Source organism: Chamaea fasciata, unplaced genomic scaffold, assembly GCF_029207755.1.
Source record: "Chamaea fasciata isolate MVZ Bird 193981 ecotype frontalis unplaced genomic scaffold, bChaFas1.0.hap1 SCAF_6, whole genome shotgun sequence".
Lineage (NCBI taxonomy): Eukaryota > Metazoa > Chordata > Aves > Passeriformes > Sylviidae > Chamaea > Chamaea fasciata.
In genome coordinates this window covers 47,108,120-47,132,504 of record NW_027094091.1, presented here as the reverse complement: position 1 = coordinate 47,132,504, position 24,385 = coordinate 47,108,120, and the positions used below count along the sequence as shown (strand labels likewise).

The 24,385-nt window shown below is 39.6% G+C and overlaps 1 protein-coding gene across 3 annotated transcripts in view; it reads left to right on the top strand.

Annotated features, from left to right (window-relative positions):
- SGMS2 (sphingomyelin synthase 2) overlaps window positions 1–24,385 on the top strand; it is a 43,896-nt gene that overhangs the window by 3,548 nt on the left and 15,963 nt on the right. Inside the window, exons 2-4 of one of the 3 annotated variants that reach the window (XM_066186262.1) lie at window positions 6,381–6,450; window positions 22,313–22,945; window positions 23,666–23,783. In XM_066186262.1, coding sequence (XP_066042359.1) covers window positions 22,491–22,945; window positions 23,666–23,783 — 573 coding nt within the window. In that variant the 5' untranslated portion in view covers window positions 6,381–6,450; window positions 22,313–22,490. Of the gene's footprint in view, window positions 1–255; window positions 759–6,380; window positions 6,451–22,312; window positions 22,946–23,665; window positions 23,784–24,385 lie in introns of those variants that run through there. The other 2 variants (XM_066186263.1, XM_066186260.1) reach the window with 2 other exon arrangements.

Genomic DNA, 24,385 nt, shown 5'->3' with positions numbered 1-24,385 from the left:
TCGGGGGGGCAGGGCAGGTGTCGGTGCCCCCTTTTGCGGGAAACGTGGCGCTTGCCCGGCGGCAGCGGGGCTGAGCCGTCCCCCGGGAGAGCCGTGCGGGGCTGGCCGAGCAGAGGCGCAGGCGGCCACGGCGGAGGGGGCGGCGCGCGCACAGAGGCGCGGGGCGGGGGGGCCGCGCGGGCGGGCGAGGCCGGCACCTTGCGCGGCGGGCGGGGGCTGCCAGAGGCCCGGCCCGCCCTGCCCCGGACAGCGGCGGCGGCAGCGCCGGGGTGAGTCACTGCTTGGAAATGGAGTGGGCGGGCGTGCGCGTAGCAGAATGAATGATGTCAGGGAGCACCGCGACGAGCATGAGGCTCGCGGCAAACGCGGCGGTGGCCGCAACCCCGAACGAGCGCTGCCCCCGGCGTCCCCCGGCCCGGAGCCGCCCTCCAGCGGGAGAGCCCTTCCAGCTGCGGCACCGCTGAGGCAGGAAACCTCTGCGAGAAGTGGTGCCTCCGCCGACGCCCTTAAAGCCGGTCCCTTTCGCCAGGAAGGAGAAGAAGCTGAGGCTGGGAGAGGAGCAAATTGCAGGGGAAGGTAGAGATTGTGGCAAACTTTCTAGCTGCTTCTGCGTACTGCTACCTCACTGGTGGGAGTGTCTGCCCATAAGGAACAGCAGAGCCCCAACCTAAGAGCCCTGAGGCTCCAAAAAAGACTTCCAGCCGCCTTTGGAGGAGGAACTGCCAGCAGTGCAAGCTTTTGCATTTGCGGCTGAGGAGGTAAGTTGGGAACGGCATAGGTGGATTTAAAGCGCGGCATACCACAGGTACTCACTTGGAGAACCTCTTTCACTGAAGACCTACACGTGTCAACCGGATAGAGACTGGGAAGAGCAATCCTACGCTTGTGGTCTCTTCCATTTCTCGAGTTTGAGGCCCCTCTAGCTAGGGAGGCCATCTGCTCTTTTGATTTCTCTTGCCAATATGTAATTTACGGAACATACCTAGTTTGTGAGTAAAATTCTATGGTTTTGGTATGGGCAGTGTGTACATCTCTCTTAGAGCAGTACCACATACCTAGCTGCGCAGGAGGGGACTTCAAAGTGTGGGATTTCAGCTCAGGAAGAGAAAGTATTATTATAAGTCTCTTAAGGGTGTTGTAAAGGTGTTTTGTTGTAGGTGTTTTTTTTCCTTGTTGCATGTCTGCTCTGTTGAAGCCACTCTTAAACTTCCTGAAGTGCTGCTGAACTAAACTTCTTGACGTAGTGGCAGGTTGCATTTCTTTTAATGTTGTGTGCTTTCTGGCGTAAATTTTGCTTAAAATCCTTGTGAAAAGTAGTTAATGCATAATCTTCTGGCAAGGTACTGAAACTAAGGTGCAATGTAGAATAAATAGCTGTTGTTCAGTTTAGTCGGTTTCTAAACTTTTTTTTTCATTTGAACATCTTAGAAAATTCTCAAACCACTTGACAGCTATTAGTTTATGCACAGTTATTCAAGTGAATGGTTCCATAGAAGTATTAGCATAAACTGAGCAGGTGCATGGTACTTCGTCTGAGACAGCAGGCCTTATAGGAGTTTTGGCAGGCTTCACTTCAAACCACATTTATTAAATGGTTTGTCTAAAATCAATTTGATTTTTTTTCACTATATTTAATGTAGTTGCTTAGGTGTATTATTACTTGACAAGCAGGGTTTTTGAGGCTCTGTAGCCTTAAATACTTTCTCGCTGTGAAACCAATAACTTTTATTCTTTTTTTGCCCTAAAATAATCTAGGGCTTAATTTACTGGAAAGGTCAATGTGTTTGCTTCCATATTTCTTTCCTTTTAGGTTGTTAGTTCAAAATCAGACACAGATTATCACATTCTACTGAAAAACATATACTTTGTCCTTCAGAAAAATATTCCAGTGTACCCTGTGTAGTATGTCAGTCTTAGAGGGTATTGGACAAATCAAGTTGTGATCGGGAGAAGCTTTAGGTCAAAATCTAAGGGAGCAACAATAGTAAGCTGATAAAGCCCCCTAATGAGGTAGATTTCTGTGTTGTCCTTGTAGTGAATTTATAAAATGGGGAAATGACAACTTGAAGAGAGCAAAGACAGATTATTTTAAGTCATGGGCTGGTAATCTCAATATAGAACGCCTCTACCCCTAAATTTTAAGTATTGAGCCATGTTGATAAGCATCTACTTTTCTGCATAATGAAAGTGTGTTGTGGTTGTAATATTTTAAGACAGAAATTAATTCAGAACTTAATGTTTCAGGTAGACATCAGTAGTGTTATATCAGGGATACAGTATAATGAAAAACTGAAGATTTCCTTATCAATGCAAAAAACTCAGCCCACACGCAAACCTCCCTGTCTCTGGAAGAGCTGAATAAGAGAGTTAATCTTAGGTATTTTTATTTCTAAATACTGGAGTTCTTTATTTACAATGTGTGACGATAGCATATAAAAGACATGAAGAACAAAATGTAGTATATTGATTTTTAAGGATTAATAAAGAATGTATTGAAACAAGCGATGGATTTTACAAATGAGTAACATTTTTAAGAAGCAGAAAATGTAGCTTTTTGAAGAAATGGCTCATTACAGTTAAGTCTCCTGGAACAGGAGTGGACTGTGAAGATACAGATATTTGTAATAAAATTGCATGCATCTTCTGTTTGGATTTTTTTTTCTAATTTTGGTGGGCTGTTGGCCTACGATGTTATTTGATACTGTTTGTGGCGAGTGGACAATACAGATGCTGTGACATATTATTTAGTATGGCTATGGTATTACCCTAGTCCAGACAGATGCTGTGAAGATTAATGTAACACTAGGTCCACTGTCTTCAGAGATCTCTCCCTGCTGGGAGAATTGTTTGTACCATGGATACCACTGTCCCCAAAGATGCTGCGCACACTAAGACTGTCAAGCATCCAGGCACCACTGTCCCAGCAGATGCTGAAGACCTTAAGAGCTGTTAATGGGGAAGTTTTATGTAACACAGATATCTCTGTCTTATCTTTCAAACAGAAATTCTATTCTGGTCGTTTCTTAACTATCCTGAAACCCAGCTGTTCTAGTGAGGCTACAGAGCATTAATAACCACAAGCATCTCCTGTATGAGGATGCTTGCTTGAGGTAATACTAACAGTTATCACTGTTTCTCTTCCCCAGAACAGATCTTGAGGGGATATGGGTGATACAGAGAATGAAGTACTTCTCACCAATATAATTTGTTTTGAAGGTCTGTGGCTGTTGTTAGGAATTTTAATAGAACCAAAATACATAGTAAAAGTGAATCAGTTTTAGGGAAACATGGTACTTACCCTCTAGCTAACATATATGCAGGATCTGTAAAATAAGAGGACTGCTGTGCCTGGAGGTCATGCTTTTGGTTGCTGAGTAAAACTTCTTGCTTTACTGTGAGTCAGGTGGGTCCTGCTTGCAGTCTGATAGCATTTAAAAATGTTGGAGTCTAGTTTGTTGCACAGATGAAGAAACAGTTTGTCAGAGTATCTGAGGCTATTGAGGTGATCATTGCAAATAGAGTAGTTCTTAATGAAACAGTGTTTGGGTCTAGATCCTCAGAGAAAATGATGAGCATCACAAATCAGGAGAACTTCACTGCATTCGTTCTAACAGAAGAATTTTTTTAGCCAGAAAAGCACATGTTCAACATTTAATTACTTTTTTCCGAAAAAATAGTTTTTCCAATATGTAACTCTAGAATGGGAGAACGTCCTGTTCATTTGAAGGTACCTGAAGAAAAAAATCAGGTGTCGTTTACCCTCTCCATTTGATAGAGGTTACCTTTCAACTGCTGTGTATAAATTTCAAGGACATCTCACTCTTGATAAAGTTTGTATACAAAAATGAAGTTGCTGATATTAGTAGACCTGTGAGGGTTCTGAAGTCTGAGTTTTGCAGTCACATTGCAATGTCCTCCTGTTCCTGACTTTTCTCCTTTGCTTTAGAGTTGATCTCTTTCTACTCTGTTTTGTAGTCTTCTGTTTCTTTTTCTTTTCATGTAGAGATTTCCTCAGGCTGAATCTTAGGAAGATCCTGCACCATGCAGTAAGCTTTGCACTAAACTTTGTGGTGTTGTGTCTCTGGTTATTGATGCAAATTAGGATTAGAGCTGTACACCTGTTCTTCCTTGGGGAAATGCTAAGCCTGTTGGGCACAACACTGAATGTTTTCAAAAGTTGCATCAGCTTAATTTGGTTGATTTAAGATGAACTGGTGCAGAGCACTTAGGAATATGTTTGCTTAAGAATGGCTAAATTTAAAATAAATTCCCTCTGGATTGTTTTTGATTTAGCAGTAATCTGAAATCTTAAATGGAACATGTAGAGTTGGATTCAGTTTCCAGAGAAGATGTAAGCATATCATGGCTGAAACTGGGAAAAAAGTTTGAAGTATGAATAATGATTAACTGTATCCTCAGTTACAGTAAGGTTACTTCGGTGGTGGAAGAGATGGATATCACAAAATAAATCAACGGAAGTGAGCAAAAAACCCCAGGAAGCTGTTTATATTTAGGGCGTTTTTTCTAATCCCCCATTTGAGAATTTACAAACTGCCTGCAGCTGTTTATGATCACTGGTTTTCAAGGGTCCCCAGGCAATTGATCATGTTCTTAGTGAAATGTTTCAGAGGCTGGTTTACCTCTTAGTTGTCATAAACCAGTATGCCCATGTAAAGTTCTGTAACCTCCTTGCATTTTGGAAAGAAGATCTTTTTTTCCTAGACTGCCTGTTTAGGCCTGTGTCAGTCTTGCTGCTACTGTAAGCTTAAATATTCACAGAGTGAAGTTTTAAGTACTGATATGGACTAATTCCATATAAATAAAAAAACCTAGTATTATTACATTTATTATGTCTAATTAGTATATTATTTCGGTTTTTATACAAACTCTGATAGCAAAGTGTCACTGTGAGGTATCAAAACTTATTGGGGGTTTGTGTTTATAGTGTCTAACTTAGAGAAGGATGGGTTTTTTGTTTTGCTTGATCATAGTTCATGTCTCTAATACTAGAACTTAAATTTGATTGGTATTGTTGGTTGGTTGGGTTGGGTTGGGTTGCAGTTTTTCTTTTTTTTTTTTTCTTTCTGACTTAACTATAAAATAAATGGGAGTCTTTAATCCTATCAGAATATGGAAATCTGTCCAGCCTCAAAGAACAGGCCTCTTGGATTTTGTAAGACCTAGCTTAAAGCCCTAAGCAAAAGGTAATGTTTTTCATTTCTTGAAGTATTATTACAAGTATTTTGGCATATGTTACCTCCCCAGAAAATCTTTAATAGAACACTTGTCTGCAAAAGTTCTTTATTAAGAAGTCACCTGCTCTCACTGCTTGGTTTTTTTTATGTTGAAATATGTTTGCATTTTCTAATTTTCTCCTTTTAGAGTGTGTGTTCTACTTAGCCTCCTAAGATCTTAAACTGTTGTGTGATGAGTGCCGAATGACTTCTCACAGTTCATTTCAGCCATTTGAAATGTACATAACAGCGACAAAATATTTACTTATGCACACACCCAAGTTCCTGCTTGTGTTCACTCTAGTGCTGGACAGTTGGTTACTGGAGCAGAGCTAAATAAGGAGACAGAGTCTCCAGACTATTTTTTTCCAGTTTCCAGTTTTCCAGACAGCTTATGTCCTATCTAAGAAAGTGAATTCAACTGTATATGCTCCATTTAATATTCCAGACTACTGCTAAATCAGAAATAATGAGCCAGTCTCCTTATTTAGGTGGCATAATTTGCTGAAGAGAAGCAGCAGTAGAAAAGGTCATGCCTCATGGTCATTAATTCTGTCTTTCATCTAGAGGGCATGATATGATCCTGTAGCTTGTTTAGAGTTCTAGTATGCTTCTACAGTAATTACAGTTTATTTGATTTTTTTAAATTTCTTTTTTTACTTCCCCACATCAGCCTTGTCAATGGGAAACTGCACTTGCTGTCTGCAGATGCTTTATGCCAAATACCACTGCCCATGTGTTGGTTTCAGACTGAACACAGGCTGTATTGGAGCAAAGTGTTCCCATCACTGCTGTTGCTTAGAAAGGACATCTGAAAAACTGTAATGCTGTGTTACTGTCTTAACAACGGGAAAACAACGTTTGATGTAGAATTCTGTTTCATCTTCTGACAGTTACTCTGGTTCAAATTTATGTACTACAATTTCTGTAAAAAATCAAAAGCATTTAAACAAATTCTGAAAGCCCTGTTTTGTTTTGGTGGGATTTTTTTTTTTTTGTGTACTACTTAGAGATTTTAATTCTTATGACTCTAATTTGGGTTAGTTCATAGGTACTGGGTTTTTTTCTGGTAACTTAACTTTTTCAGGAGTGCATAGAAACTATTGATATGTTGTAGCTTAAAAACTTAACTTGTGTTACTTTTAGTTCCTGTGTATTAGGAGCCTGACAGAAGTCCTACCAAGCATAATGCCATACTAATCTGTAAGCATGCAAGGTAAGAGTTCCTTACAGTGCCAAGCTCTGAACCGTGAGTTTATCTAAATTTGATTTTAGTCAGATTTTGTGTAGTAGTTTGAGTGCCACTTGACAAGAGTTCATTCTTGTCTTCTGGCATACCATCTTGGTCTTTTAGAGGCAAAAACTTGGCTCTAATTTATAAGCAAAAATTAATACATTTGCTTAAGATGCTGTTACTAAAATGCAGATGCTGTTTTTCACATAATTGTTTGCAAATTGCTCTGAAAGCATGTGTATACTTTGCACACAGGTATGGGGAATTATGAATTAATATGGATCTTAATTTTTTGGGGAAAAAAAAATCAACTCGTTCTGGAAAATGTGCCAGAAAGCTGAAGGTGGTCCTCCTAAGTGAAACTGTTTATTTCTGTTCTGTGAGACAGCACATTGGCTGAAATAGTTTGAATCCTGTTATTGACTATTAGAAGTGCTCATGCACTAACATAGAAAAACAACACTGTAGTGGTTTTGTTTTCCTAGAAATTTTTTAACTTTTTATGGTGGACTTCGGTCTTGAGAGGAAGGAAGGGCTGTGGCATCCTGTTTGGCACTGAAGCAAGAAGTATTAAAGGCATTGTTCCTTCCAAGGTGCCATAGTGAACTTGGAAGTTAATTTGGAAGTTAATATTAAGGAACTTATTGAAGAGTTTAGCATTATGGGTTTAAACTTCTATCCACTGCAGTGATTGTATCCTGAATTTTCAGATTAATCAGAATTTGTCTTTTTAGCACTAACTGTGACTTGGAAACTGGATGCTACACATGGTACACAGCTGAATGGCAAGTGCTTTCCAATGAGAACCGTTTTCTTGTTGGCCTTTGTTTTGTGTTTTGCAGTAACCAAGGTCATTAGCTTCCTCCATGCAGGTCTGAAAAAATGGCTCAGCTATTTCCATATGTGCAAACAGGCATAAGTGTTAAGAGAAGTAACATTTCTTCATTCTTCTGTTTGGAACAAACTATGTAAAGTAGGGTGGAATAATACATATCTCACTGGTAAAGTCACTTGTGCTGACTTTTAAAAGTTACTTGAGGCAAAACACCTCAAAAACCTCAGTTTTTTGAGGTACAATACCTCAAATAGGAAAGCTCAAGTAGTTGGGCTAAATAATTATATTTCTTGCTCTAAAAGTATTTTTCTTTGGTATGAAGTGTTTGGGGTTTTTTTTAAAGCATAATTTTACAGATTGCAGGCAGTTTATGCTTTCTTGTTTACATTACTTCCTAGTCACTGGACAATCTGAACAAGGTAAGGTGCATGGCTTAGGTTTACTATGCAGAATGAATATTTGCATAAGAAGTTTCTTGTTTGGGTTTTTTTTTCCCCTTAATTTATACTAAGATAGAGTTTATATTAAACTCTTAAACATCATAGAGTTTGACTAAACTCTTTACCTGTCTCATTTGAGGAGCTCAGAACTGAATGACTGAATTAGACATGGGATACTATTCCACTTCAAAGGCCTGGAGGGCAGAGAAGAGTGGCAGGAAAGCAGAAGCTCTCTGTTTTGTTATGCTGCAGTAAAGCCAAACACTAGAACCATGTTCTTTTACCTTACCTGTAACTCTTTTTGAGTATGCATGCATATGTGCTTTCTTCCTATTCTCCCTCTGCATCCCGTGGTAGTAGAATCAGGAACAAAGCTTTTAGCACTGCAAGCCTTTCTAGAACATGTGACAGAGGCAACACAGCTTAGTCAAATTTGACTCTGATGGGTGTAACATGCAGATAAAGTTTGTTCTTATCACTCTGTTGCAGTTACAAGGACAGTTACAGGAGGACTATTGTACTTAGGTATCCATAATTTGCTTGAAGAACCCTTATCTTGGTTAATCTTCATAACACTATTATGAAGATGCTTCTGATTTTAATGGTTTGTATTGCTCAGCAGGTTTTAGGCTGATATTGCATGGCTTATGGTTTTGGTCATGCATTGTTGAAAATGTAGCATGACAAATGTCTTGACATGCATTTATAGTGCTGTTTTATAGTATTTTCAATCAGAATCAGAGAAAAAGGCTTTCTCCTTTCGTCACAAGGCTTATAAACTGCAAGACAGTATTTTTAGTGTTGTGTATTTGTCATAGAGTGATTTGATGGAGTAAAAGACAGTGTTTGTGGACAGAAAGTGTATTATTATTTAGGATGATGTTTGTCTTGTCACTATTATGATTGTCTTATAACAGTCTCCACACCTCTCATCTCCTCTTTTAATGAGTCCTGTAGGTCTAGTAAAGTTCAGAGATCTGAGAGGACCTTTGTATCTGTTTACCTCTTAGCCAGGCAGCAATCCCAGTGATTGCCCATGAGATATGTTAGCAGATAACCAAGCTGTATGTCAAATAGATTTTCGTGCTGATGCGTGCCAAAGAACATGTAGCTTTTTACCTAGCAGTTACATCTCTAAGGGCCTGTGGGTGTGTGCGGCCCATGGCTGTGTTTTTCTGTCTCCTGCATATGTTAAGAAAGTGGTTTGTGTAGTTACACTGAATAGTACCTGTTCCAGTAGGGTTTTTTATTTGGTATTTGTTGGAAGTTGTTTGTTTGTTATTTTGTGTTCGTTTTTTCAATTGCCTGCTGTGAAGTCTGCACATTAGCTCAAATGTTGGGGGTTAGTGGTGATTTAAGTTCTTCCTGGAAAGTGTCTCGCTGTCTCTATGAGTACTCAGTGTTCAGTGTCTGAATATGCTTAAGGAATTTTGCTGCAAGTTTTTATGCTGGACAGTTCTGGTGATTGCCCTGACTGCCTCCTTGCAGAATAAGAGATCACAGTTTGTGCTCTTGCCCCATAGAAGCAGAACTGAATAAGTGTCAGTTCTGTCTAAGTTTGTTTTATAAATCTTACTGTCAAACATGAGGAAACTTTGGGAAGCCAAGAACTTTCTCTGAACAATCCTTTTTAGATTAGGATAGTTACTCAGGCTGTTGGAATGAAACTATTAAACTTCAATACTTAATTTGTTTGAGTGTCTTCTGTAAAGCTGTCCCGGGAATATAGGAAAATCTATACTTTGGCAGATGCCTTCATTTTAAAGATGTGACACTTCTTTTCTGCATAAGACTCACACATCTGATTATTCACTTAAGGCAGCTCACAATGTGCATTATCTGAAAAGGCAATCAGATTTGTTCAGAGTTAGACTTATTTTTTTGGCTGATTTGTTTACAGTCTTTGCTGGACTGTAACACTGCTGTGTATAAAAGCTGTTTCTTTTCTGTTCTTTGTCTTCAATGAGGTATGGAGCCCATCTGGAAAGTTTCAGGGAGGAATAATATACCTGCTGATTCTCTTCTGAAGGTGTTAAACTAAAATTCTAACTCAATTTGTGTCTTATGCTAGAACAGCATTTTGCATTCCTTGTGTAAAAAGACTTTTTAAAAACAGTTTTTCTACTTTTTTCAAGTTTAAGTATTAGGAAGAAGAGAAAATAGATCTGTTCTGGGATTTCAGATAAATTGCTTCTGTTCTTTACCAACAAAGCTTACCAATGCATGGGTAATTTGTGATCCACTATCATTGTTTATACAGATGTGCATATGGATAACTGCACTTCATGTGGTTCAATAAAATTAACACTGACCTGTCATATAAGTTAAAAGTGCATGGCCTAGACTGTTTGCATGAACTTAGTTAATTTTTCTGCACTGGCAGGGGAATAGCTTAACATGGGCTGAAATATGCTAGCATCTCAGCCTGACTTCTGCTTCCAGATAAACAAAATATGCCTTTTGGGGTGGCAGTTTTTATGGCCAGTCCTGAACCATCCCCATCTTTGTATGTTGTCTTGATAAAGCAGTGTTAAGAGATTCCATGAGCTGGAATTGGTATGGAATGTTTCAGGCCATCTTGGTCTGCCCCAGCTGTCATTAAATTCTCAGCAGACCTCATGTGTTATGGCTGTAGCCTAATGTAAAGTGAATTTTTTTGATTTCTTCCTAATTGGCTTGCACGAAGGCTGCTGCCTCTCTCCTCTGCAGACCTGTAATTGCTCCTGTGGGGTGTGTTCTTGTTTTACAATGTCTGTCATGCAAGGTGTGGCATTCACATGTTTAATATTGTCCTTGTCATGTGAGTGTTTTGTGCTTCTGTTGTGCACCTTTGAAATGATGAAGTTACCCACCTTTTAAAGTAGTGCTCAAGTGCAACTGATGTGGGGACCTTCTAGAATAACCCCCTGTGAGACTTCCCTTCATTCCCATTGCTATATTTCTAGAATAGATTTGAATTTAGGGTATTCTTGGTGCCACTGATAGTTGGATGTGCCATCCTACTCCTGGCATGACAGTCACAAAGAGGAGAGTAGTTGAGAGCAAAGACACCTGCAGTGGCTCTAACAGCAAAATGGCCATGCAGGAGCAGTTCTTGCAACAGCTGATTTTAGCAGAGGCTGTGTTGTGCAAGCCTTTGTCCTGGCCTGCATTTAGCTAGGCAAGTACCTTAAAAAGTGGCCTGGCTTGCTGTAGTGCTATGTTAATGAGAGCTCTTGAATTCCAAGCCAGTATTGTCTCAATTTTGAGCTCTGCTCTCGACAACAGTTTTCTCAGATTATGCCTATTTGTCCTAGATTTAGAAGGTTACTTATAAAACCAGGATGTGATCTGTCCTTGCTGATAGATGCAGATCTCTTGACATATTTGGTATTTTTGAGGAAAACTTGGGCAGGAACACAGCAGAAATAGCAGTATGAAATAAGATAGTGCCCTCCTTCATGGAAAAAGACAGTTGGTAGACCAGAATAATTGTTTTTCTGTGCCCTAATTTTGCCTTCATTCTCTTCTTTTAAAACTGATTTGCACTGTTTCCAGTTGAACCCTTAGTTCTGTCCTTAGACTTCTGTAACTGATCACGTGGGATTAGTTGATTCACCACTTACTTACCAAACATCATGGCTACTTAGCACACATTCACAACATGGCTCGTCTCAGGGAGTCTAAAGGTGAGACTGACTTCGTCCTAAACAGCTTTGTCAGCTGCAGTTCTGACTGGGGAACAGTTTATAGAATGTTTGGCCCTCCATGTTTCAGCTAGTCTACATGGCACCTCTTTTACTTCCCTTCCTCTTTCCAAATCAATGTGTATACAGATGTCTGCTGGACATTGGGATAAGAATGCCATAAAATGCTTCTTGGATAATTTTTATAAAATACTTTCTATTTTAAAGTAAACTTTAGAGCTCTAGGACCTCCCATGAAAATGTGACTAAGAACTGTGATGTATGTTTGTAAGTCACTTTTTCCAAATGTCCTTCCTAAACCATCTTTTTTGACCGCACATTCTTTACTTCTTCTGCCCCAAATTTTTTCATGAACAGTAAGACAAAGTTCAGAAATGGTCCTGGTTTCCATCTTGTGGTTTTTTTTTCCTGTGGAAGTACTCTTGTCTCAGAATTTAAAGTGACAGTAAAGTTGCTTAAACAAAGAAATGGAAAATAAATGATATTCAGTGCAGCACACTGTGCCACTGGTATGAACACATTTACCAGGCAGTTTGATTGGCTAGCTTGTATTTTCACTTGGCATTCAAGCTTGATTGGTTTGAGTGATCATTTGCTTGCCTAGGCTTCTAAAGATAACAGATTAAGTGATGACCAGAAGCCTTCCTTGAGTACAACACATAGTTTAAGGTGTCGAAGTTGCTACTTGAGGCACATGATGATACAGTGTAATATAAATCATTCTGTGTAGATTGAGAGTCACCTCAGTACTTTCACACCAGGTTTTACCAACTGGTAGGATAAGATAAATGTAATTTCAGTTGTTGATTTCATTTGTACCTTTTTAGTTATGTTGTGTGTACATGGGCAAGATGTAGGTGTTACAAAGCAGTTGTGTGATGTTACAATGAAAGACTCTAATGATGGCTTTGTGGGAGCAATGCTGAAGATGCTATTTAGCTGTTCTCTTGCAGAAATAGTTTTAATACTATATTTTTAGTAACTGGGAATTTGAACATCACCAAGTTCCTTATTTAAATCCTTTCTGACTAAGCTGGTTCTTTAAATCCTTTTTAAAAGCTTTTAAAAAAGCAGTAGCATTCTCAAACTGTTAAGCAAGAAGGGGAAGACAAATAAATGAAAGTACTGATGAGAATGGTGAAAGCCTCTGTGCTGAGTCTCATGAGTGGCTTGGCGTAGAGGAATTTCGTTATCGCCCTGATGTTCAATGCAGGGTTGTTCTTACCGAAGGCTGCAGTTCAGCAGGGAATAATGAAGAGAAGTTTGAATTATTTTGGAGATGTTTAGTTACGTTCTTAAATAATAGCTCTGTGCAGGGCAGTAAAAACACATTAATAGGATTCTTTACCTCTTTTGCTGACCTCTAGGGTGAGACTGGTATGGAGGTAGCAAAATATCTGTGAAAGATATTACAGAAAGGTTTTAGATTATAATTTTTATTTTACACTGCTACCCCACTGTTAACATCCTCTCAGAAAATTTATTGAACAATGATACCCTGTGTTGTGGGGAGATAGCTTGCCAAGCAGGAGAAGTGATTATCCTAAGGAAACGGGTGTTTTATTCGTCAGTCTGTGGCAGAAACAAAAATGAAGAAGAGGAAGTGTTGAAGTGTGTAGTACTTAAGTGTTTAGTATTTGAAGTTAAACACTGTCTTTTCTGAATTAAATAATATAAAAAGGAAATTTTTTTCTTGCCAGCATAATGTGGAAAGTATTTTCTTCTATTAATAGAAAGCTTTGAGCTAATGGAATATTTGTTCAAGTTTAAAGAAAACCATGGGACTGCATTGGAAGCTTAGGTTGTGATGCCTTTTTTTAACTGTAAAACTTCAGTGAGAAGCCCATTTACATACAGGAAGCGTGATATAATTTTGGTTATTGCAAACTGGAAGCTTGAAGAGTATATTATGAAAGGGCTCTTTGCTGCTCTTCTAATCCCCTAAGTAAACACATCTGGATTGATTGTGGTAGTTGCTGAAATTGCTCAGTACTCTTAACTTTTTGGTGTTTGAATTAAATTTACCAGGTTTTAGTTCTGAAAGTGTGTCAACAGAAGTTGGGAGCTGGACGGGAAAAAGTGGGAAGGAAACATCTAGTGTATGAGCTGGATGTAGATTTGGGTGTCCGAGCCTGTAAACAAATGGCTTGAATGAAGGGTCTGTGTATTCCCATCTCTATTTGACTGGGGGTGCTGATTGTGATGCGGGAGCCTTAGGCTGTTGCAGCTTGAAGGTAGAGGGTAAGACCAGAATAGGAACTACATCATGTTTTTCTTGGTGAGTTTAGTCACCCTTTACTGTGAGCGGTAGATGATGTATTATGTCAGCATCATCCTCTTAACTAATATTCATAAAGCTTTCCAGGCAACTACATCAACACAGACTTGAACAAGCTGAAAACTGTTCTTAGGGAGAAGAGAGGAGAAATGAGTCATCGATTCTGTCCTGACTGGTTGTAACAGTGTGTAGTGTGCTAGACTTCTATCGTTGGCATAGAGGGTAAAACATTGGTCAGAGTACCATCAGACAAGGGGGTGTGTAGATATTGACTGAAAGGGGGTGTTTTCACTGTTTGTGCCTCTGAACACAGCAAGTGCTGCTGCTGTGTACCGGACTCACAATTTGTAATGTGCCACATGAACTGAGAGATATGTGAAACCAGCTTGTAGTGTGGTACTAATTAGTTTTAAATATGCCCTGTCCTAAGAACTCATGTGGGGTAAGGATTACAGTCCTATGCTTTGCAAGGACTGTCGTCTGTTTCAGGCTTTTTAAAAACGTGAGTTATGAGGTAGCAGCCTCTGTGTACACCTCAGTGCTAAAATAGCTTTTCTCTGGGTTGTGCAACTTTTATATGCACTACTGCTGATATTGTAAAATGCTGTGCAGAGTTAAGCAATTACTGTGCTCTCACTTTAAACTTCTAGTGGGAGGGATCATGTTGCTGCAAAAAATACACTAGAATGTTCTCATAAGTGTGACCTGTTGTTGGATGCAGAAAAGGCTGTGGATGTTGTCTGTTTGGACTTCAGCAAGGCCTTTGACACTGTCTCCCACAGCACACTTCTGGAAAAGCTGGCAGCCCCTAGTTTGGACAGGAGCACTCTTTGCTGGGTTAGGAGCTGGCTGGATGGCCCAGCCCAGAGAGTGGTGGTGAATGGTGCTGTATCCAGCTGCCAGCCAGGCACCACTGGTGTCCCTCAGGGGTCTGTTCTGGGACCAGCTCTGTTCAATATTTTTGTTGATGACATGGATGAGGATATTGAGTCTTTCATTAGTAGGTTTGCAGATGACACTAAGCTGGGAGTGTGTGTTGATCTGTTGGAAGGTAGGAGGCCTCTGCAGAGAGACCTGGAACAGTTGGATGGATGGGCAGAGTTCCATATGATGAAGTTTGATAAGTCCTAGCTCTGAGTCCTGCACTTTGGCCCCAATAACCCCCTGCAACGTTACAGGCTGGGGATGGTGTGGCTGGACAGTGCCCAGGCAGAAAGGGACCTGGGGGTGCTGGTGACAGCAGCTAAACATGAGCCAGCAGTGTGCCCTGGTGGCCAAGAAGGCCAATGGCATCCTGGTCCTTGTCAGGAATGGTGTGGCCAGCAGGAGCAGGGAGGTCATTCTTCCCCTGTACTGGGCACTGATGAGGCCACACCTCTAGTGCTGTGTCCAGTTCTGGGCTCCTCAGTTTAGGAAGGAAGCTGAGACGTTTGAGCACGTCCAGAGGAGGCAACGAGGCTGGTGAGAGGCTTGGAGCACAAACCCCGTGAGGAACGGCTGAGGGAGCTGGCTGGTGTTGTTTAGCCTGGAGAAAAGGAGACTCAGAGGTGACCTTATCACTCTCTATAACTCCCTGAAAGGTGGCTGTAGCCAGGTGGGGGCTGGTCTCTTTCTCCAGGCAGCAACTGGCAGAAGGAGAGGACACAGTCTCACGCTGTGCCAAAGGAAATAGACTGGATATTGGGAAAGTTTTTTACAGAAAGAGGGATAAAGTACTGGATTGGTCTGCCTGGGAAGGTGGTGGAGTCACCATCCCTGGATGTTTTTAAAAGAAGATTGTATGTGGCACTCAGTACCCTGGTTTAGTTAAGATATTAAGGCATGGGTCAGACTGGATGATCTTGAAGGTCTCTTCCAGCCTAGTGATTCTGTGATTTTGGAGTTGGCACAGCTGCTTTTTGGAAGTAACATAGGGGAAAAAAATTGACAGGCATTATCTTCTTAATAATTACTCAAATATTTTTAGGGTATATCACTGATAAGTTTACTGAGTATATAACTTCCTCTTCTAGCTGCCTGATGGCTGATAAGCCGTGTAGCACAGTCACTTTAAAGCACACATTAGTCACTGTGACTCCTCACCACCCTGTACTGAAAGTGGTGACTAATCTCTGGGTCTGACTTTCCGTTATGGAGTGCAACCTTTACCCTCGGTAACTAGGTGGAAAATTTCACAAAATAGTATGAAACATTCTTGCTTTCTGGGCTGGGTCCCCCTTACCTCACAGCCAGTGTCTGCAACTTGTGTCTGCTAGGAGAGATTTGAGGCATCAGATGTGCTGCTAGGCTCTTAAAAAGTCTTTAGACTTGCTGTCTCTTTGAGAAAAATCTTGCTTTGGATAGTGGCTCTTCAGCAGTGTGTGAAACTCTAGCAGAATGAAAAGAGCTAGTGATGTGAAGCCAACCTGCACATAAAAACCTGATCCAGAGGCTTATTTTGGCACTTGTTTTTGGCATTATTTTGTCTGATGAGACTGAGGTAGTATAGTGACTTCCACACTTTGTACAGTGTTTATAACACACTTTCCTAATGAAAAGAAGAAGGTTATGAGCCAAACATTTTTTGCAATATTATGAAATATGAAGGGATAGTGAACCTTTTTTGCCTTTATTCAAAAGCAGCTGATTCAGAGCTTAAATATCACTTCAGGTTAGCAGACCTTCTGTGCAAATCTGAAATACTGAAATAGTCTCATTTTGGAGAGTATGGGTTAAGCAGGAACAAGACTTAGTATTTTTTTCTGGTATAAAGAAGTTGTGAAGGAGTCTTTAGGCTTTAGACTCTAACATTGAAATGTTAATGCTTCTTTCACCTCTGTTGAAAAGGAATTTAGCAGTGTGCATTGACAGTGAAGGCAGCCAACGATGTCCTGAGCTGTATTTAATAGGAGCATAGTCGTTATTTATAGGGGAGTAATTATTTCTCTCTGCTCAGTACTACTTAGCTGTGTCTAGAGTACTGTATCTAGTTTTTGGTCCTTGATCCAGGCAAAACATGAACTGGCAGCAAGCCCAGCAGAGGAACCATCAGGGTTGTCAGGAGGCTGGAGCATAGGCCTGGTAGGGGAGCCTGGGTTGCTTCAGCCTGAAGAAGAGCAGTCTCAGAGGTACCTGACTGCAGCCCCTTCATACCTGCAAGGGTCCATCAGGAACATCAGGGCCAGGCTCTTCACAGCCCTGGGAAGATGAGATGCAAAGGCTGTAACTTCTAATAAGAAGTAGACAAAACCAGTAGATTCAACAATTTAAAAAAAATAACAAAACACCAAAACAACAACAAAAAAACAGTCCAGCTTTCACTGTGAGAACAACTATTCAGTGAAACAGGCTGCTTGGGGAGGTTGTGAATCTTTGTAGGCATTAAAAGTATGGCTGGTTTGAAACCCTGAGTCATTGCTGATCCTGGCCAGAGGCCCAGAGACCTCCTGAGGTTTCTTCTAACCCGAATGATTCTGTTCATTCTGCTGGTTCTACAGATGTATGACTGACCATTCTCAAAACACCTGTTTTAGAAAAGACTGTTAACCTGAAAATAAAACTGACTTTGTCATATAGGTGTGGATTGTTTCTGGACTGAGTTACAGTAGCACTAAAAGATAACAAATATTTGACAGCTATTGTGATCTTGTTTCTTGAAAGATAAGGGTAATAAAAATCACAAGGAAAATTTAGCCGTGTCATTGTGTCACCTTTAAAGGACATCAGACTCATAGTTACTAAATACAGTCCTTTGGAGTCTGGGGGCCAAACAGTTCAAGAGTTTGAAGATGCCTTCATGCAGTTAACCTACTCAGCAGTGTTCAAAATTATAAAGGAGCTTAAAGATACTTTTTTTCCTTGCTTGCTTAGTTACTGGGAACAGGTTGGATGGGGCTTTGAGGGCATGGTCTGGTAGAAGGCATCCCTGCTCATGGCAGGAGGGTTGGAACTAGATGATCTTTAAGGTCATTTTCAACCCAGACCATTCTGTGGTGCTGCAAATGGGATTTCTTTGTGCTTTTTGGGACATACTGTTTTAGAAACCTGGCACTGCTGTAGAACACACTAGGTAATGAATTACTAGGAAAATGGAACCTAACATGCTTCTTAAGAGGTATGAAGAAGCAGAATTCCATAGGATTGGTAAAACTTGGTTTGTAGAAATGGATAACCTGTAACTTTGAAGCTTTTCTATCTAGGCAAGTGTAGGAATAGGAATTTAGTCCTTAAAGATGTTTTCTCTTGGTATATAAGTAATCCTAAATTAGGGACTTGCAGAATCTGTCTCTCAAGGTAGAGGGAATAACTGCTCTGTTTCTACTGCAGAAAAGAATTTTATATGATGTAAGTAGTTAAAGCTTTTTATAAAACTAACATTTATAACATTTCTTGCAAGTGATAATGTGATGATAATGAATGGTACTTCTGTAATCCATCTTCATTTTACTTGCAGTTCTTTAGCATCACAGTAGTTGTCTTTTGGAGGTTTTGGGTGGTGATGGATTTCTTTTTTCTCCCTTCCAGCAGTCTGCTTGCTGTGAGATGTACAAATAGCTTGGAAGATGGGATACTGTAAAAATTAACAGACCTGGAATGCTTTCAAAAACAAAAATTAAGGAGAAACCCCTAAAAGCAAGTTTTTATTGTGTCTAGATAACAGCAGTAGCCTGGCTTTTTTTTAGTTCTAGTTCCATAGGTAGTCCTAAAAATTTGAGTGATCAAAATACAAGTTAGCTAACAATTGTTGCCCAGTAACTGTGATATAGATATACTAAAACGTCCTCTCATGTTACTTCAAATTGTATTTTGTTTACAGATCCTTTTTCTGCAGCTACCAAATACAAGAATACTGCTGTGCCACATGTTTCAGCCAGCCCTAACAAAAGTGAATGATGCTTCAATAGTACTGTCAGAAGTCTTCCATTTTGTGTATGAAAGTATAGCTTTTCAATGTCAGAAAAGACAAGTCTGTTTTCGATACTCTTGTTCAAATAGTACTGAAACAGCAGGTTAAGAACTACTTGTTTGAAAAGCCTGTGCAAATGGTGACTATTCAGTCCTTCATAAATTACAGAAATTAAAATATTTCAAGGAATGTTGAAGTTCCAGTACTGGAGGAGAAATACCAGTTGGGAGCTAACTTTATATGAAAATGACCTTTAGATGAAAATCGAATGACTAACAAGCTAAATAAAACTCCATGTTATTCTTAAGTTCTAGCATAAAGAGCCAAATGCAGACGCGCTTTCTGATGCTTGTCTCAAAGCTGTGCCCCCCATCAACCATTTTCTTTCAAATGACAGTCAAATGGGGATGCAGAAAACTAAGCGAGCTATTTGCATGAAAGCAGGTAGGAGCTCAGGATAAAATATTAGGACCCTTCCTCTTTTAGCATCTTTTTAATTCTTAAGATTTTCTTTGGAATATGTTGTTCCTTGAGGCAGTTGGGATTTCTGCTCTAAAGCTGGTTAAGAAGCTCTGCTTCTTGATGAGGTAACACTTATTTTTAGAGTGTATAGAAGTGATTCCGAAAAGACCAAAGTTTTGTTCTGAAAACTTGGAGGTATTCCTTATGGGAATTTTATTTATCCTTTTGGATTACTTGGCCAGTTTTCTGTGAGTCTGAGGCTTCCCCAGTAGTTGCTTCCTGTTTTAGAGCAATTTAGTGTGCTTTTCAGACCTAGGTGTTGGCAAGATGGCCAGATATAAGTGTTGCTGCATGGTTGCTGTAGAATTCTAAGGCCTTCTACTAGGCAGTTTGTGGGCCTCTTCTAGTTTTGCTATGGGGATGTTTTGAATTTGACAAAAAAAAGCCAAAAGGATATTTTATCTAAAGGATCATAAGGACAATATGAAGCTAAAAGGTACCACACCCCTTATGGGTATGTGAATGGATATATGAACTGGGGACAGGAACTTGGCAGAAGAACCTGTGTACTTCTGGGGAGTTTCTTTTACAGCCGGTAACAGAGGATGATCAGGCTGTTTGTGCTCTGTATCTGTCACTTTGCTGGCCAGTCAGACTGGCAGCAAGGGACTGAGAGCTTCAAGAGAGACTTTTGTCTTTTTCATCAATAGAGTTGCTAATTTCTTTAAGAATGTGGGAGAAAGAGGTTGAAAAGGTACTATAAGGGGAAGCACTTACCTTCTCACAGAGCACTCATCAGATGATATGTAGCACCTTTAATTATCAATGCAAACAAACTTTTGGCCGCAGTATGCACTCTGCTTGAAATAATCTTGATGAGCCATCAGAAATGGTTGATCAATATGCCTTACAATCCATTTAAAAGTACCAGGAAGGAACACAACTTTCTCCTGCAAGCTGTAGCTATAATTGTTTTGCTTAATAAGTTAATATGGGAATATGAGAAGCACTCTACTTTTTAGGTTCTTAGGTTATTGTTCATCTGTACTTCAGATACTCTTTGATCTTGAAGGCTTACTTGGATGTCATTAAACATCTGAAAGTAAAATCTTTCACTTATGTCACTAGGCATACTAGGTTAGGTATATGTGGGGAAGAGAAGGAAATAACTAAGGTAGTTTGCTCTCAGTAAATGCATAATTCTAATAATGTTTCAAGTGCACATGATGCAAAATTTACCAGGTTTTGCTGACTGCTGCCTCACTGACTATCTGTTATATAATGGTGAGAAGTGGGGTCTTGACTTAGTAGATGTATGTTAGATACATGCATTCCAAAACATAAGCAATTAGGTTCAGATTTTTTTCTCTACTGTCACTAAAGTGTTCTGTCATACGCTTAACTTTAGCAGACAGAAGGAATAGAAGAGTATGTGTGTGTTAAGAAAAAAACTTGTGAAAGCGCAATTATTATTCTGGTACAGTTTTGAATAAGGCTGTTGCTTTTGTAGATGCTCTAAAAGGGTATTTTTAGTTGTAGGAGGCATCAGAGAAGTTGTTACCTGGCTGATGGGTTAAACATGCCCTTTTCTTAGAGGTGCAGGGATCACAATATGATCGGTAAGAGGGAGAAAAAGCATCAAAACAACCACGTGTTTGCTTGGTTGTTTGTGTGTATTGTGTGGATAGTTATCATAGGCTTGTTGATCAGGAATTTAGAGGTTAACTAATGACAGTGGATTTCAGAAACACTGCTGGGGCATAAATTTCAAAATGCGCCTTGGCTATTTCAGTAGTATTTGTATGAATCTCATATAAGGGGTCTGAACTTTTACCTCTTCTCTTTTTCAATGGTTGGAGTAGGACCCAGGAAATCAGTGAGATTTATGTGCTGACCATGTTAAATGTCTTTTCTGTTTGGATGGGATGAAGCTGGAGGGACCAAAACACAATCACTTAACTTTCCGGGCTCTTTTTGGTTTACAATGGTCCTATAAGCAGGTTGCCTGCTTTTAAGCCAAGTCCTGTGGCATATGGTTAGGGAGACTGGCAGCTCTGGCTGCCATCCTGATGACTTAATTCTATGCAAAACATGGCAAACTGGCAGTCTGTGTTGCCATGCAGAGACTTGAGGGGGTAGCAGTGCTGAACTGCGCTTACAGGAACCATTAAAATAACAGGGAATCACAATTTACTGGTAGATAGGGAGCAATTTGTACATGGTAATACTATTTTTACCATAGGAGCTAAAGAGAGTAAGAAAAATATGTACATCCCAACTGTGGTGAGTAAGTGGTTTCACAGAACTTGAAAGATGGGGAAATGGCCTTTTTTTTACTAATGACATGTCTGTTCATGGGAGATGAACTTCATTGTTTTCTCCTTGTAGAAAATCGAAGTTATAAAACATATGCACTTACCTGTGTTTTTAGCTTACAAAACTTTTATGAATTAGCCAGTGCAGCCTGAAATAAATCCTGAGTAATAATGACTATTTCTATTTGTTCCTGTTTAAGAACTGTCTAAATACATTTTTTTTTAAAGTAGCTGAAAGACAAATGCAGGTTCATTTGTCATCTGTTCTGTGTATAGCGTACCAAAACTAAGAGTTGAATCCAGGGGTATATTTCTTAATTATCTGAAATTTAAGACATTTAGTGGGTATTACAGTGGTTATATAAATGCATTTTTGACTTGATGGAATACTCATTTAGATCTAATAAAATTTAATGAAGCTATCTATTGAGCAGATTTTCTAGATGAATCTAAATTAATTAATGCCCTACAAAATTGAATTCTATAGTGCCCTTCTGGTTTTTGTCCTATCACCTGAACTGACAAGATTTGTCTGATCTGTATGGGCAACCCATATTAATATCTGTAGCAACCTTATGGTCAAACCCAGGATATTTTGCATGGAATATCTCTAAGCAGGAAAATTCAGTGTTGCCACAAATATGGATTAGCCTTAATTCTGATAAGTGTTAAAGCATGTGATGTCATGATCATTAAAGTCTGTGGATCTTGTCCTTTAAAAATACCCTAAGCCTAAGTTGGTACTAGTTCTTAAAGTGATACAAGATTTATCAAGTAGGAGTTGGCTTGAATTATTTCACAGTAATTTGCCTTTTGACTGTGTTTGTAAGTAGACTTGGATGGAATTTAAATATTTAAAAATGCCTATTCTGAGAATATTTTGTTTACTGTCACATTACTGGTTATGAAGGTCCTCAGTATCTGTTTTGGGGTCTTTTTGCAGATGATTCAGCTCTAGAAGAAAGATTTGTCTTCACAAATTCCTTTGAAAGCACAATGGATGCATTTTAGAGTTCTACAGAAGTCATCTAGGAACAAGAACATCGGACTTTGAGGAATAACAGAGCTCAGAGCCCAGAAATTGGTCACTAATAAAGCCTCTTAGGCCATACAGCTTGGAAATGAATACCATTGAGACAGCAAAGCTTGAGGAGCATATGGAGGGTCAGCCAAATGAGACTTCTAATGGCTACTCACGACCTACTCTCTCAGTCAGTGAAGAGAACAAAAATGGCACTAGCAAACCAAAGGGCTTGTCTAATGGCTTGCGAAAAACAGCAAAGAAGTATCCTGATTACATCCAGATTGCTATGCCTGCTGAATCTAGGAACAAATTTCCTCTGGAATGGTGGAAAACAGGCATTGCCTTTGTCTATGCTCTCTTCAACTTGATATTAACAACTGTCATGATCACTGTGGTCCATGAGAGAGTACCTCCAAAGGAGCTAAGCCCTCCCTTGCCTGACAAATTTTTTGATTACATTGATCGTGTGAAATGGGCTTTTTCTGTATCAGAAATAAATGGAATGATACTACTTGGATTATGGATATTCCAGTGGTTGTTTCTTAGATACAAGTAAGTTAGCAATATTTTTTTTCTCTGCTGTATGTTTATATTGCTCATTTCAGGTCAAAGAAATCGTATAGTAAAATCCCTGACAATGTTGCTGAATAGGGCTGGCAGGAAAATAACAAAGGGATGGCTTGTTTACAAAATGTTCTAGTGTCCATGCCAGATAAGGAAATACAGGTTTTCTGATTATTGAATAATGTTTTTGAATTCTGAATTTGACACCTATGTTGTACTAATCAAATTTATTCTGACACTGGCCTTTCAAAGTGTGTTCACTGACCTGGGGATGTTCAAACTGAGGAAATCATGATGTAAGAAAATCTCATCCATATTTGAGGAAGAGCCCACTGTCCTCTACAGCTAAATAGAAGTTTTCTTCTGTGTCTTTGTTTGCCTAAACTATATATATTTTAATTGATAATGTGGTTATAGTACGAGACTAGAAGGAAAAGGTCACTGAGTAGAGGAAAACTGCCTGACCTCACCTGTAAGCTAGACTGAGGCCATGTTAAATTGGTGGGAGCTTCACACTGTAAGGAGCTAACAAGACTAAAAGCTGAAGAGGGACGTTTTAATATTTGATTCAGAGAAGTGTATGGTCTGAAGCTGCTCTTTCATTCTAAGGATTTAGCTATCTAATGAAGCTAAAGCTCCATAACTGTTGAATATCCTGCATGTAAACTTTGCATTCAATCTGTTTCCCCCCCCTTTCCTTACTTTCAGATCAATAGTGGGACGAAGGTTCTTTTTTATAATAGGAACTTTGTATCTGTACCGCTGCATTACCATGTACGTTACCACCTTACCTGTGCCTGGAATGCATTTTCAGTGTGCGCCAAAGGTAAGAATCTTTGCCTGTTCCTTCGTGCCTTAGTCTCTGCATCAGTCCTGATGGCTCCTTGGAACAAATAGTAGATAATGTTTCAGGTCTTACTAAATAACAGAAATTACTTTCAGTTGATGTCTTCAGAAACATAAATACTGATAAACCAAAACTTGCGTGGTAACAGAGCCTCAAGTTGATGCAGTTGGGTGCTCCCTTTCAGAACATCTTAGGTTGAAATCATGCTGCTACTAAATCAATCAACTTGCTTCTGAGGCTCAAGCTAATCACTCTTAATACTGTAGCAATATTTTTTCTTATTTGGTAGGATACCCGAGGGCAATACTGTAAATCATGGGCTGATACGCCAGCTTGTGTTGCTGTATCCCTTTAAAAACCCACACTGTTACATGCTTTGCCTAGTTTCTCACACTATTTGGTCAAGAGCTATTGCAATACATGACGTCAGCTGCCTGTTTCTGCTTCCAGCCTGCAAAATGTATAGAAATGTGACTTAAACGAGTTCAGCTGCGTAAATGAACTGATACGTATAGAAACATTGGTGTGCAAATAGTTTCTCAAAAATTTTTTAAAAGTTTAATGATGCTGGAGTTAAATGG